Source organism: Grammomys surdaster, unplaced genomic scaffold (assembly GCF_004785775.1).
Source record: "Grammomys surdaster isolate TR1022 unplaced genomic scaffold, NIH_TR_1.0 126029, whole genome shotgun sequence".
NCBI lineage: Eukaryota > Metazoa > Chordata > Mammalia > Rodentia > Muridae > Grammomys > Grammomys surdaster.
The window spans coordinates 6,281,235-6,298,173 of NW_021620842.1; the positions used below are offsets into that span (position 1 = coordinate 6,281,235).

A 16,939-nucleotide genomic window follows, 5' to 3' on the forward strand; every position below is an offset into this window, starting at 1 on the left:
AAATATTAATATAGGAACGTTCACATGAAAATGCAACCCACATAATAAGTTTTAAATGACTATGTTCATGGACAATGTATGGCTGGATTCTGAACTACATGTTCATATGCAATGTATATTTATTTTATGTCTAAGTTTTGAGCTTTTAAAGAAAGTTACCTTTGACAGACATACTTGGTGACTTACCTTACCTCATATTAATCATCAATAGTTGAGTTGTAGGTTTTCTCACATGTAGTGAAATAAATGGTATTATCTCACTGTGTGTTATCAAACTGAGTGGGTGTCTCACGAAGATTCAGTTATCTTATGGCTAGCTCCATTGCATGGCACAGTGTATGGAAATCTCACAGTAAATTAATATGTAAAGAAGAGAAGAAATGAAAAAGATATGCTTGGATTTTATAACTTTTTCATGAAGCAGTATTCTATCACTTGATATTCATTAGAAGAGCCAATGTTGCTGAGTTCAGGACTCACTGGAATGCAATGCAAATTACTCCCTTACTTCTTAGTTGGCTTTCTACACTCCTTCCTAGACATACCTAGTCACCTTGCTGTATCCTGTCTCATCATGCCACCAACTCCTGAATTTCTCACCTTCTGTTTTGGTGTTCCTATATTAAATTCTAACTTTAATAATCGCCATCTTTCTCTGTTGTTGTCCTCTTATACACATGGGAAATGTTTTAAACTGTAGTCAACACCACATTTAAACTTCAAAACTAGAGTATTCACATGACTTCCTCTCAAAACTGTTCCTCAAAGCCGTGAAATACTCATATCCTTCCTTATACATACTGCGTAACTTAATTTACAGCAATCTGGAAATGCTCTGCCTTCCTGGGAAGCTTTCTCAGGATAGGCACTATGTTATGATTATAGTTGTCTTTTAGAGTCTTATTGATTCTACTTGATTAACTTACATATACGTTTATGATATTTTATAATGCCTTGAAATTTGAACTGTTTTTAGAATCATAGAAAATGCTTCCTTATCCTGATATGGATCATAGTTGCTAGGGTTCACAGATTAATACTGCTGTCAAAGCTTTTCTCTGAACTTAAGTTTCTGTAAGCCAATGGTCAGATAACACCACCACATTACTAGAGTTTATTACAGCATGATTCTAATGATTCTCTCTCTCTCTCTCTCTCTCTCTCTCTCTCTCTCTCTCTCTCTCTCCTGCCCCATGCCCCATGGTCCTGTCTTCATCCATCTCATTAATCTCTTTCATTATCTAAAAGAGGATAGCTAGGAAAAGAGAATTTTCAATAAATGTTGATTCTCATCATTTACATGGACTTACTTTACCTTCCCCTCTGACTATTGTATTTATCTCAAGGGGTTCAGAGCATGTAAACAAGACAAATCAGTTAAATGGTTACTCTAGGAAAGCTGCATGATTGGTAGGAACAAAGGGTGCTATTAGAGCAAAAGCAACCTGAGCCAAATCCTACTAAGCCTCTACTTTTGTCTTAGTTTGCATCTTTCCTATTCACTTCCAATGCATCTGTAGTGATTACATGCGTGTGTATACAAAGTTATAAGAAGATAAATTTTAAAAAATAATGTTTCAGATTAGATTAATGCAATGTGATTTCCAGTCATTGTCATATCATCTTTTATACAATCCTCATATCAACAGTCAAAAATAAATACTAATACAGATAATAATAATAATAATAATAATAATAACAATAATACAGAGGAAACATGTTTGGTCCATTGTTGCAGCTCAGAATTTGAAGTAATTTTACCAATATATACAGCCCTGAATTCTTTGTTCTGATCCTCTCTACATTAAGTGAAGAAGGTTATCTATATTTTTTTCCACATGGTTTTCAGAGAATTGCATTGCTTCTTCCAAAAAGTGTAACTCATGTGAACGTCCATTAAAGCATGGTAGTAAAATGAGTTCTGGGACCAACATTTACTTTGTGAAAAGTCTTGAGTCTCAGGTAGCATTGTGCCCAGGTCCTGTCCTTTGTTTCTCTACTAGATTCCCTTGCTATCTGTCTTCATACTTTCCTTACATACTTTCACATATTTGCTCCTTCATTCCTCCTTTCAGACTTATACTAAATCTTTCCATGCAGAATATCACTAAGCTGATTAGATTACAAATCTGGAATTAACTGAGAAGTTTCTATCTGTGTAATACATTCATAGTATAGTGAGAGTGAGGGGCAAGCAATTAGATTGGAGATCTTGTTCCTACAAAAGGAATGAGAAATGAATGCTAATCCAGTCTTCAGAGCTGGTGTGATAATTAGAAAAGAATAGGGTTTTTACTCTTGTAAATTATAATGCATGAAAACCATCATCTCAATCATCATTTATCATTTGCATCTCTTGATTTTTTTTCATCTAGCTCAGTATTTCCATTAAATACTTAGTAAAAAACATAATCCCTGACTTTTGTATTCTTGAAGCTTAGCAGGAAACTCAAGAGTCTGACTGTGGCTCTGATTAAGTATCCCAAGGACCACAGTAATTCTCAATAAATACTTGTGGATTATATGGAGTTGAAAATTCTAAATCAAATATAGGAAGAAGTTATAGAACTGAGAACACAGTTGTCTGTCATTCCAGTACTTGAGAGGTGGAGCCAGGAGCATCCTGAGCTCAAAACCAGCCAGAATGTAAGGTGAATTCCAGTCTAGCCTGACTACATGATGCTGAAAGTAATTATTCTGAAAGTAATAATAATAATAATAATAATAAATTAAAACTAAGTACAGGTACAGAATTTAAATTTAAATTACACTAAGTACAGGAAAGTACAGTACTTTCCTCTAGAAGAAGTAACTAAATGGGATGGATGGATAGTCTTTGGCTTGTGGCTACAAATATAACCTTAGGAATGTTGCTCATCTCTCTTTCACACAGGGAGTTTGCCCGTTGGAAGGTGAGGAACACAGCCATAGAAAGGAGAGACCTGGTCCGTCATCCAGTGCCCCTCATGCCGGAGTTTCAAAGGAGCATCCGTCTGCTTGGCAGGAGACCCACCACTCAGCAGTTCATTGATACCATCATCAAAAAGTACGGCACCCACCTTCTCATCTCTGCTACATTGGGAGGTAGGTCAGCAGCGACTGGGCCATGATTCCATCATTTTTGTTTCCAGGATGACAGAAGAATAGGATGCTCTGAGAGTCAAGGCATATTAGTCTCTGTTCCTTTATATATCTCTCAAAAGCATGTATTTTCAGAGATGCCAACTGTCTTGGCTGCTGAGATCATGTTGGAAGAGATGATCCACACCTACATAAAGTCTAATTTTGGAATATTAAGTCATATAGAAATAAGAATTATTAGAATGAAATATTTTTAAGAATGCTTCATGTTACCATTACCATCATTTTTTTCTGCAATGGGATCTAATTTTGGGAAATGTCAGGTGGCTTTAGGGAAATTCTTTTGTTTATTGTTGATTAAGGGGTGATATTTGAGGTTAACATTATGTAAGTGTACTATTGTATGCATATTATATGGGCTTGGAAGAGATTAACAGGAAAGTAGGCCAATTGCTTTGCTCTACTCAGAGTACCCATATTCCCTTCTAGGGCAATCCATCTGTGAGAGAATGAGTAAAGGGAGTAGTCTGAAACCAATGAAAAGACCACAGGAGCAATGGGAACTGGTGTAACCTGGGGCATTTAAGTCATGGTGTCCTGCCTGAATGCATCATTTTATATCCCTTAAGCACTAAGGTTTTTTTTTCTTTATTTTTTCTTTAGTAACTAAGTTCATTGTTCTTTCTGAAAATCTTTAGTGCTTCAACACCTGTATAGAGCTGATCAGACATACTTGGTTATGGACCAAGTTAGGAAAAAATAAATCAATCTGTTGGACAGATTGAAGTGCTATTACAACATGGGTCTTCTCCGTTGGAACATTCCCTACTTACCTCCCAGAAGCAGCAGCACATTAATTACATAGCTGATGGCTTGATAAAGACAGGGGCCATTGATTTTCAGAGTGAATATACACCATTTTTGAGCATGGACATGTTCATGTTTGTGACCATTTATGCAGATGCACATTCATGCAAGTACATATGAGTGTAGGGACTCAAAACGCTGACATAAGCTTAAGTGCTTTCTGTATTATTTATTAAAAGAATCTGCTTGCTGAACTTGAAGCTTACTGATTTGGAGTGGTTGGCTAGCAGACCCACAGGAACTCTTCTGTCCTGAGCTCCTCAGCATGCCTCAGGCTAAAGGCATATGCTTCCATGTCCACCTACTCACACAGGTTCTGGGAATCCAAACTCAGGTCCTCATGCTGCACAGCAAGAAGTTTACTTACAGAACCCTGCCCCCACATTCTTTGTATACATTTTGATGATAGGAAAATTAGTAATTTGATAACTTGTGGTAGGGATATTGGCTGGATAAATTCATTCACAGCTAGAATCATTTTAAGCCACTAATTAATGAGAATTTCTTCAATGTGGCCATTTTATGTTGGCTGTATTTCTCAGAACTGCAAGTTAAATCCTAATACTTACTTTTACTTTATAAATAATAAAATCAGACACCAGAGGAGATGCAGCTAGTAAGTGACACAGCTAAGTTCAGAATGCAAGATTTCCTGATCTTGAAGCCTTCATTATTCATAAAATTGTATATTAGTTGTATCTTTAACCACTTGGTGACTCATAAAAGTATCTATCCCCCCCCTCAACAACGAACTGATCAGCATTTATTTTTACCTCTTATTAAGCTGATATTAAATTAAGAAGGACTTTCAATGTGGCCTTATTAGTATAAACCATACAAGTTTGTAAAAAGAAGATGAGGTGATTTCTGCAGAACATGGCACCCACTTATACCCGTTTCTTTAAATGACTCTCAGCTCCTTTTTCACAGGGAAAACATAGATGATGCACAATTCTTCTATTAAAAGCTGTGCTTTGGTCTCAGTCCCTGGAAATTCCAAGTAACAGAAGCCATTTTTTCTCCATGAAATATATTTTTAATTTCTCCAAGCAAGATGGTAAATTATTCACAGAGCCTTGTTCCTCTCCTGTTTTTACAACACAATATTTTAAAATATGCCAAGCACTGAATTGAAATCCAGTGTTGGACATCAGTCTCTGAACGTTCACTCAGGTCTCACTGAGTGAACTGAGGCCTCTTAGCAGAACAGCTAAGAGGAAGAGGTTTACCATGGATCAAATACTATGTGCTAGAAACTGTGCTAGGTCCTTCACATATCATCACTTCAATTATTAATTCACTCATTCATTCATGGTTGGAAAGAATATTTCTTAAGGGCTTCTTCCTGCACCAGGAAGGAAGGGGTTAAAGAATTCTAAGGGAAAGAATAGGATCTGGAATGAGACCAGTTGCTTTCTAGTTCTGCCAGAGACTTTTCATCATCTCAGAAGTTACTTCTGCAAATAAGTTCTTTGTGCCTTGATTTCCCCTTTTGTACCTAGTCATGCAATAGCTTTCTTTTAATACATATTGTGAGGTTTTTTTGTTTTGTTATTTTTTTTTATAAAAAGATGCATTAAAAGTCCTTAGCCAACACTGACATGTGGCTAAAGGGAAGAAAGTGCTGAGTACACTGTCTCTAACAAATCTTGCTATTGTCGCTGTTATCAGTGTTATTGTTTAATGGAGCTAAAGAACTTAGGGAATCCATGATTAAAGCCATATCCTGTCACTCAGTAGAAGAGTGGAGTGTATTCAGAAACGTATGTTCCTGCCAGGATATCAGTTTTCCAATCTCTACAGGAAGAAGTGTAGAAAATATTATTTATTAGAGGTGTTTTTTTTTTCTCCCTAGGAACACTGTATTCACAGCGAAGAAATGCTTTGATAAACCTTTTGAGGTGTCAAGTAAGTTCCAAAGGGCATAGTTAAGTAAACAATAGATGAGACTTGAACTGTCATGTACAGGCCAAGAAGTACATTCGCTCAGCTCTTTAAGGAAATGAAAGAGGAAGGACGGGGAGTGGGAAGCACACAATCAAGCTAGGGAAGGGACCAGCAACATAGACATTTCCACTGGCTCTTTAAATGACAGTTGTTAAATTCACAAAACCTCTTGATAAGAATAGTCTGATGGAAAGTAGTTTAGGGAGAACTTCTGTGTCTGGAATTACATGTAGTAATTTTCTCTAGTCCCTCTGAAAGCGTGTTTTGGGGTTAAAGAAAACATTTTTTAGATAAGATATCTGTGAGATCTGCCTAATTAAGGTGACATGCTTAATTCATACTTGTAGTTATGTGCCTACCTGTTTAAAAGGTATACATGTGTTCCTTCCAAACTTGACTATAAGTGTTTGTACCTGTGTATGGATATGTGCACAGTCTCACATATATGCACATATGCACATAGGCTTATATGAGAGCTCCTACCTGTATAGAAATGTATGTACAACATTAATACCTTATTATACATAAGGATGAGGGCTCCTGCTCCTTCTTTGATCAGTTATGTGTTTCTGTGAGAGAACATGTTATTCCCCACACAGTTTATCAGAAAACATTATTTTGGCTGGGATGATGGCTGATAAGAAAATCATAATATTTCTAAAGAAAGGATGAGGAATATTACAGCATCCCCAAGTTTTGTTACCTCAGTACCTGCGACAGAGCAGTATTTTTCATTGACTCAAAAAGTGAAATAGCAAGCTCCCAGCTCTCTCCATCTTCTGAGTGGTGGAGTTAAGAGTCTTGCTTTGTTCCTCTGAGGAGAAGTGTTTCAGGGAATAAGGCAAGAAGCTGGAGAAACTAGAAGACTGAGGAAAGGCCTGTGTGGGGTGACGAGGCAATTTGCAGAAATACCCTAGTGGGAATGCAGCTCCAAATAGCACATTCTCTTAATATACACAAAATTAAGTCTTAATAATGCAGCAAGAAGTCCATTAACCCCTCTTGATCTAAGGCTTGCTTCTGCCAGCTCTCAGTCCAGAGGGAACTGGCTTGTTTCACCTTCTGTTCCATAGGCCCCTATGAGAGCCAAAGCTGACATGTGGAATATTTATTTCCACTGCCTCATTGCCTTAACTCCTAGCATTCCCTTTCCATACACTTCTCTACCCATCTATTGATGCATTCATTTATCCAATCATCTGTCCACACATTCATCCTCTGCCCATCCATTTACCTGTCAAATGATAACTGAACATCTGCTCTTTGTTGGACCCTAAGAGAACTATAGAGAGCATTAGAAAGATGAATTGGGTGATTCACATTTACTCTCTCCACCACCCACTGTCCCTGAACTTCAAAGTGGAATTGAATATAAAAATCATCTCTAAGCTAGAACTTTTCAGGCTCAAAGCGAATAGTACCATTTCCTACTGTCCAATAGGAAACGTAATTTATGAGTAAATGCAAACGTATATCCTGTTCAGAATTCAGTCAAAGTATATGCTACCTCATGATGTTCTTGGATCACCTTTCTCTGGGATATTTCAATCTAGTTGCTCAGAATGATAGGTCAATAAAAAAGTGCTGTAGAGTTGTTATGCTTCTATATTTATTTCTTTGTGTATAATATTATTATTATTTACTAAGTACTCAATTCATGCTCACATGTGCTAAGGAAAAATAAGTTTACAAGTGCCCTGACCTCACAGTACGTCTGCTCTGGAGCAAGGGACATGCTGTTAGCTCAGGAATCCCTGAAGAACAAAAATCGGGGCAAGTAGTGTGTCCCAGAATTGAGGGGAATTGTGGACATACTTGGAAAGCATTATCATCCAGATAAGGTGAGGAATGGGAGGCAGAGTCCAAGGGAGGATCTTATCAGACGAAGAGGAATGAGTAAATGTTATCCTGAAGAGAAAAGCAGAGTGAGGTAAAGTGGGTTCATTTTTCAGAGCAGAGCAGTCAACACAGAGAAAAAGAGTGTTGCGTTAGGCAGAGCAGTGCTGTTAGCAGTCAGGTAAAGAGGGGTTTACCTTTTAGAGCATCGATATTTATCGTAGTAGTAAAGTGGAGCATGCATTACTTGATGAGTGTATACATAACTAGAGAGACCAGGGTCTCAGGACTTGCAGTCTACGTTAACTACAGATGTCTTACATTCTCCCTTTCTATCTGTGTGTCTCTCTGTCCTTGTGAGTTCATCTGGAATAGGAAAATGATCTTAAGCTGCTTTTTCCTACAGCCCTGTCTGGATAATAGAAACAGTATATAATCCCAAGTGTATGCACTGTAACCTATTTTAAATTCCATGTATTAATGAGTTTATATCTGGCTAGTCTAGTTCCCAGGTCTGTGATTTTAACTGCTACTATCCAACTAGTTCACCCAATCTCTCATATTTTAGCTCGCTCTGCACCCCTTCCTTCTTCTAGCTGTCTCACCTCCCTTTCCTTCCTCCCTTATTTCTCTTTAGGCTTCCATCCTTCCTTTTCCATAATTAAAACACATACACACAGACACACACACATGCACGCACACACACACACACACACACACACAACTCTTTCAGGGAGATAATGACTGGTTTTAAACTCAGGGCTTTGGATATGCTGAGCACATACTTTACCAGTGAGCTACACCCCAGCCCTATTCTAATTAATTTTTCAAGGGTTACAATGAACCAGATACACTTCTAAAGATCCCACTTTTTAAAAGGAAACAGAAAAGGGGCGGAAATCAATTTAATAATACATTTACCTTAATGTAGCCTATTTAAAATAGCATCATGTCAACAAGGTAGTAAGAACACTACCACCAATGAAAACAGCTACATTTTTATACTAAATCTTCTTGTGTAGTTCTGTAGATTAGTGTTCCGTTCTTTTGTCATTGTGACACCTGCCAAAGTACTCAAACAGGGAAATGCCCAGCACAGACACTGGACCTGAGCTGAATGTACAATGTGGGAGAAATTCAAGGCGAATGATTCTTTCTCTTTGGTTGATGGCATGGCATTGGAGGCAGTTCCTACCCAGTCCTTAGGGATGTACTTGAGTATGCAAGATACAGGGCTGGCAAGAGGTACTGGCATTAGAAATGTCCTAGAAAGCTGGGTAAGATTTCAAAAGTCAAACCTTTAGGAGAGGGAGAGGGCACACTCATTCAGAAAGTAAATTGCCTGTCCTTTATTCAACTCACGTCATCAGTATTCTAAAATCTTTCTAGATGTACTGCATATAAGGTTTTATTCCTCGGAATGTACTATGAGATTTTGTTCTCTACATATTTTAATTTATTCATTATATGTAATGGTAAGTACTATATAATGGATATCTGAAATTATCAAATCATTATAATTCATAGTAATACAATGCTTGCTGCATGCCATGTAGCATACACTACATTTCCTGTAATGAATTTAGGATCATCATAATTGTAAGAAGTAGATGCAGCTTGTGTCACTATTTTGTACATGAAGGATCTGAACTGATGAAAACTAGTTCTAGCCAAGGCAGGCTCATTCTAGAGTCTTGGTCTGTAACGACAACCAATAAGCAACTAACTCACTCTTTTATAATGATTTTTATTTATTTTAACACTCTCCAATTTTTATATAATATATACAAATGAAATATGATTATATATACTTCAATCTGTCGCTTTCCTGTCCTTGTGGTGACTGGAGTTGAGTTTGGGGCTTGCTCTGTGCATTCTTAGAACATGCACTAGCATTGAGCTGAAGGCAGATTCAAATGCTAACTGATGTTTAGTGCTAAAATGAGATAGACCTCTGGCATCTTAACTAATTAATTCTTACTGATAATCCAAAGGGATTTTTGTTGTTGTTATTGTTGTTGTTGCTTTGTTACTAGGTTTTGTTGTTCTTTTTTATTTCTCCCACATTGCTGATATTGCTAATGATTAAAGTGAGGGACAAATTTAAGAGGAACAATAAGGAAAGTGGTCATGTTGTGTCACTGAAGAATAGAGGCAGGCGTGTGGTAGCTGTGTCTACTTGCTGGCCACGTCTAGAATTTTTCACACTCTTACACTGAAACAGAGTATTAGGCACATTCAATACCATTATAACTTAGTAGTATTAGAAACCTATATATGAATTTCTAGGAAACTCATGGAAGAAAGTATATAAATTCATATAATTATATTTATATCTGTAAAATGTATTTCATCCATACCTTACTTTCACTGCCCATTCTTCAATCATCTAAAAAGCCCCCCTCTGTTTCTCCCTCCCTCCCTCCCTCCCTCCCTCCCTCCCCCCCCCCCTCCCTCTCTCTCTCTCTCTCTCTCTCTCTCTCTCCAGTCACCCAAGTATTTAGCTGTCTACTCACCCGCTTTCCTGTATCTGTCTATCATTACTCTACATATCCATTACCTGTCATTTCTCTATCTAAAAATGCATACTTACAGAATAAATAAAGGATGGGTTTGAAGAAATAATAAGAAAACATTAGAGAAAAGGAAGAATTAAATTGTGTTCAGGAAACAGAAGAAAAAGAACAAGGAAAGAATATCTATGCCAAATCCATCACAAACTTTCTTAGTAGAGGACTTCATTAGGTAAGACAATGCCCTTGATATATATGTACAGGCTTATTTAGAGATGGACGTTGATTGATGAGCATTATTTGATAGGCATTGCTTTAATGGGATCTGTAACGACCTCTGGATTCTTTCTTCTCCATTGTTCCCTTGATTTTATAGGTACAGAGATATTCCGACTGGTTGGTTGGAGTATAAGTCTGTTTTCAGCATCCCAACTCTGGAACCCCTCCTCTCACACTGAAATTGGCATAACTTTTCTCGTCTTCTGTACTTTCCCATGCAGGAGAGGAGGCTTTGACCATGTACATGGACAAAAGTCGCCTCGACCGGAAGTCAGGGAATGCTACCCAAAGTGTTGAAGCTTTACACCAGCTTGCATCATCCTACTTTGTTGACCGTGATGGCACCATGAGAAGGCTCCATGAGATCCAGATTTCAACTGGAGCAATCAAGGTACAGCCTGAGGATGTACTTAGATTCTCAATTCAACAAAAACATGATAGAGACCATATGAAAGTAGATAACAAACGTGCTTAGCTTCATACCAGTGTAACCAATTCTCCCACTACCCACCACTCAGATAGATGTTACCAAATAATAGCTCACCAAATGAGTATCTTCATTAGGGTGGACATATCTACTTACTTATTAATATATTATGCTATGGCTATTGTAGAATTAACTACAGTGCTATCAGTCTATGTCAAATAGATGTTTTTATGGACAACTATCCACTTACTAATGAACACTCAGGCATTTGGCTCAATGAGCCATGCTCATTTGCATCAACACTGCCCACAGAACCTTTGGAGATGCTGGAAATACCTCTATCTTTTCTGGTCAGAAAATAAGTTTAGTCACATGTGATTATTGAACACTTGACTATGTCTATAGAGGAAGTACCTTTGTAAATTGATTCAATTTTAACTAATTGTAAGTCAAGGAGACATGTTGGCGATATTAGCACTGGACTCTGAACTCAGTGGCTTAAAGTACAGGAAATTTAAGATTCCATTTCCAGCACAGTGAATTTAGAGATGACCTCTACAAAGAAAGTGTGGGAGGACATCCTTGAAATAAAGAATTAATTCATCAGAGGATATTTTTCCCTGTCCTAAATTTTCTTAAACTAGATTATGCCTACATTTTCCATCTGAGTCTTTCCTCTAACTTCTGAATAAAATGTAGATCTTTTCTCATATTAAAAATCTCTAAGGTATCACTAGGGAAAAGAGACAGAGGGGAAGTTCAACTTAGACTCAAGCAGCTTGAATCAGAAATTGATCATTTGTAGAAAAGCCTGTGAGCACAGAAGGACCTGACAGAGGAGGAAGGTAGTAAGGAGAGGAATGATTCAGTTTGACAAAGGACCAGCTTATCTAAGAATAATCATCTATATTAGGGGGATTATGTTATTAAGGAGTTTGGCACTAGAGACAGATCTTTAGGAAGCCATAGTGTTGTGGAGCTGCAAAGGCCTGGTTTTCATTGTTATCAAATAGTTCTCTACCCCCAGATGGGGTATAGAATTGAGATACTGAAGCCCTGTCAGGAGATAATCCTCTTCTATGCATCCTGAAATGTGCAGCTTGCCTCTTTAGGAGGAATGTCTAAAACAAATTGCACAGAGACATCTCAATGAGCTATTTTTCATTAACACTGGCTTTTATACGCAATTTGGCTCTAGGAAGGTTTTGTTTTGTTTTGTCTTGTTTTGTTTTTGTTTTTTTTTTGTTTTTTTCTTTTTTTTTTTTAACTTTGCTTAAAGCTATCTTAAAATTCACAACATAGAAATATACCACATACCTCACTCCTAGATTTGGAGAAAGCCAGCCTAAGACACAGATAAGTTAACTATAGTAAAATAAGTTAGTAGTGCTGTCTTACTCAATAAGAAGTATGCTATTATTCAGCACAAAAGGAAGGAATCATTTGAAAAAAACTAAGAGAGAAAGAAAGAAAGAAAGAAAGAAAGAAAGAAAGAAAGGAAAGAAAGAAGAAAGAAAAATAGATAGATAGATAGATAGATAGATAGATCAGCTGGTAAAGGTGTAAAAGTGTTTACTGCATAAACCTGGTTACCTGAGTTCCATCCCCTCCTATCCACATAAATTTTGAAGAAAGAGAACAAACTCCACACAGTTGCCCGCCCTCTGGTCACTATATACATTTTGGGAGATGCATGCTTCCAATTTTACAATATGAACATATGTAGAGGTAAACAGGCACACCAACGATTATGACAACTATCACAAAGACGATGACGATGATGATATACTGATAATAATAAACTGAAAACTATAATCACTTTATCTCTTTATGTAAGAACATTGCTAACTTTACAGAGAAGGGAAACTAGAGACTGAGGAAGGACAAGATACCAGCCAACATGAAAGAGATTCTATGGGTTGGCTTTCCTACAAGTTGGCTTTCCCTTCAGTGGAGGCTGCACTTTTATAGTGGAACTCGAATTTCAGCTTCAAAGAATGGTCAATAAGGGGAAGGGGCCTTTATATATGAAGCTACTTTAATGCCACGATTATTTTCATTCCATGCAGAGGTTCCCTTTTGTCAACACCTTGAATCTTGGAAGACAAAGTCACAAAATAGAATACAGATTTATTTTTTTTAACCCTGCAGTGTCACTTATTGTAGTCATTGCTGAAATTTCTTTTGAAAAATGAAGACGATTGTATTGTTTTTGCCTGATAGTAGCAACTGTGTACTCATTGCCATTTATAGAGGTGTTTTGTAATCAGATGGCCATTTCTGAAGACTCACTGTGCCAGACACTTAAAATCTTCACATGTGTCCCACAGCCTCCCAGGAAGACATCGATAGCGTAGAGGAGTTAAGTGGTTTCCTTATGTCACACAGCAACTTAATTACAGTGGCATTTTTTTTTTCTGATTCTGAAGCATCGAACTTCAATGTATTCATTCACATAAAACTCAACGTGATCCTTTAAAGTGAGAAGTGATGGTAGAGTGGACATTATGGATTCAGTCAGTGTATTTGGTTGTCCTTACTGTTCTGTCTGCTTATCCAGAGCTACACACAGTTCCAGGCACAGGGCAGAGGCACAGGGCAGGCATTCTAGAGCCATCTCAGATGTGGAATTCCTTTTTAGGGTATGCTACAAACCAGCATGCCTAACTTACACTTCTCTCACTTAACGTCTACTCTAGGTCACAGAGACACGCACTGGGCCTCTGGGCTGTAACAGCTATGACAATCTGGACTCTGTGAGTTCTGTCCTTCTGCAAAGCACGGAGAGCAAACTGCACCTTCAAGGTAAGAAACTGATGCAAAATGGGTCAGCGCTAAAGGTTCATAGAGGGTAATAATTGTTCCAGAGAGGACCAGTAAGAATGAGGCACATGGAGAATAAGAAAGAGGGAAAAAGCAGAAAAAATAAAATAAAATTTTGAAATATTGAAATCAGGGACCTATGAGTTGATACATAAGAATTTTAACATATACAGAGCATTAAACTCATGGTTATTAATTAGTTTTCAGAAAAAAACAGCATGAAAATGTGAGTTCTATCTGATTACTTGATAAAAATGTCTGAAACGTATTATTTACAGATGCCTAATGACCCAGACATACTATATATTAAAGTTTCATATCTTATCATCTTACTGATTTGATTTCTAGTGTGTTTTGGAAGGTGCTGTTTAAATCTCAAACAAACAAATAATATTCTCTGTAATTTCTTCCTTATTTTTGCTTCTCATATGTAGTTTTCAATAAAAAGGTGCACTCACACTTTTTGTAGAATAAAGAACTAGCAATACTCAGTGCTGTCTGGTATGTAGAAATATACATCTGGACATGACCTTTAATACCATAATCATTATGGAGATTAATTTTTTTTTGATTTTTGTAAATGTTTCTGTTCACTCAGCTATGTCAAATTTAAATGATCAAATTTATGCTTTTTAATTTATATCACAGATAGGAAAGGAGGTTTTAGAGAGAAAAATATATATAGTAAAGATGATGTTATAATAAACAATATATCTGTTTTCTATACCTTTTGAGATTATAATACAATGTCATCGTTACCTCTTTCCTATCCTTTATATATTTTTAAAAACTATAATGTGATCTCAGTTTTCTACATGTGCAGTGTATGTGAATTATCTCACATCTGTAAAATATAATATTAGGCCACAAACAAAATATTATTTTTCTAGAATTTCCTAGAATAAGAGAAACTGGCATTAATTAAACACTGGAATATTTCATATTCGATGTGACTGATCGTAACAATTTAAAAGGAGAAAATTAATTCTGTAAAAAAATGCTGAAATGTCAAACGAGGTTACTTTGGGAGAGTGAAGTTATATGCTATTTTAAGCTTCTAGTTGCCTTTTCGACTTTCCTTCAATGATCACATATTAATTTTACAGTCAGAAAAAGAATGGTATGCTTTAACTTTGAGAAGACAAAACTCATGACCTTCCCAAAAAGTATGTGCTAAAGATGATTCTGAATGTCAGTGGGAAGAACTTGGGGTGAGACTGGCAGGCACAGAGCTTAGGAGAGCCTAACAAGACATCTGTGTTCTAGTTCCTTGACAATTCTTTGATTCATGCACTTGTTAGAGACCATAATTGGAAAATAGTGTAAGCAGAGCTTAAGAGATTCACTGAGGATCCTCATTGAATCTCCTGGAGAAACTCAGGTCAATATAATGGTTTCATGTTTTAACATACACATACACATGTACACACCACACACACATACAAGCTAACGTCTCAGATACCTAGATTTAATGACTCCCTTTCATAGAGAACATAATAGATAGGATGCATTAGTTTAAAAAAAGAGGGGAGAAGAATGCATGACCCATATGCCTTAGATGAACTAGAATTTTCAGCATCTTCCTTCTTATGAATGTAGTCTTTAAAATTATACTCAAGTTTTCAATTTCTGAGGTTGGAAGCCAGTTTATGTTTTGTCACTTTCTGTGCATGCTGAGGGTACACAGAACTGTAAACTCTAATTTTAATAAGCTTAGTAAGATGAAGCAGATTTTACTACCAAGGAAGATGTTGATTTCCTGACACTTGGTGTCTAATTTCCCCTGGATCCAGGCAAGCATGAGTTTCAATGCTTTCTTACCTTCTGTCCTCACATTTTCTTTTTCATGTTACATATTCATTTTTTACTTTGAATTTTAAATGTCTTTCCTCTCAAACACTTCTGTATAAGGCCCTGCCCTCTAAAACCTGAGTGGTCCATGGGTGCCATTTCTAGAAGTATGCTTACTACACAGGAAGAACATGACAGCCCTCTCCTCTAGATTTTTCACAACTGAGCTGAAGGAGTAAGACTATATCTAAGAACTTCACATTAAAAATGATGCCGAGAGAGTGGAATGTCTGGAGGAAGGTCTGTAGTAGTAAGAAAGAAGGTTTATTTGAAGCATAATGGATTCGTCTGAATTATATTGGTCTGAATATACCTGAAGTACTTACAGAAAACAGTTATCTTTACTCATACAGAGAATATGGGACAGGATAAATGTAGTAGAAAGGAGATTATAATGCCCTAGGTATCTATCTAAGTGTAAAATAACCCCCCTCTCTCGCTCTCGCTCTCTCTCTTATTCCAAAAACTCAAAACTATAGCTTGTAGCAAACTTGCTATCACACTGAGCAAGACACTCAGCCTCAAAGTGGCATCCTTAAGGCATATTCTTGCCCAAGCATAGAGTGAGCTGATTGCTGATGCAGTGATCTCTTATTAGTTAAGCATTACAAGAAAATATGTTTGGTAGAAATATTACTAAACATATACTATAGAGAGTATTTAAGCATTACCAATTAATTGAGGGGAATAATTTTGACAAGAGTAGTTTCTTACTACTTTCTTTCATTTTATTTATTTTACATCCCAACCACAGTTTTTCCTCCCTTCTCTTCCTAAGCTATTCCCCATAACATTCCTGCCCACCATCTACTCCTCCTTTCCTCTTCAGAAGAGCACCAGCCTCCATAGATATCAACCACCCATGGCATATCAAGTTGCAGTGAGACTAGGTTCTTCCTGTCCAATTAAGATGAGAAACAAACGGCAGCCTAGTAGATAGAAGAGGTTCCAAAGGTAGGTAACAGAGTCAGAGACAGTCCTGCTCCCACTGTAAGTGTTCTACAAGCTACACAACTGTAACACTGGCTGTTCAGTGTCTGTCATCTCCTTTTGGCTCAGGTTAGTTGGTTTGGTGGGTTTTCTTGTCGTGTCCTTGATACCTCTAGTTCCTATAATACTTCCTCCCTATATTCTGAGGGATTCCCCAAGCTCCACCTAATGTTTGCCTGTTGAGTCTCTGCATACCTTTCTATCAGCTTCTGGATGAAGCCTCTCTGATGACATTTGGGATAGACTACAATTCATGAGTGTAACAGAATATTATTAGGAAACACTACAATTGACTTTTTTTCCATTTGTGTTTGGTTTTATTATG

The 16,939-nt window shown here is 37.0% G+C and overlaps 1 protein-coding gene across 1 annotated transcript in view; it reads left to right on the forward strand.

The window, feature by feature from the left end:
* The window catches only part of Brinp1 (BMP/retinoic acid inducible neural specific 1), a 189,997-nt gene that overhangs the window by 115,327 nt on the left and 57,731 nt on the right, over nt 1-16,939 (forward strand). Inside the window, exons 3-5 of the mRNA XM_028754642.1 lie at nt 2,894-3,084; nt 10,745-10,914; nt 13,650-13,755. Coding sequence (XP_028610475.1) covers nt 2,894-3,084; nt 10,745-10,914; nt 13,650-13,755 — 467 coding nt within the window. The remainder of the gene's footprint in view (nt 1-2,893; nt 3,085-10,744; nt 10,915-13,649; nt 13,756-16,939) is intronic.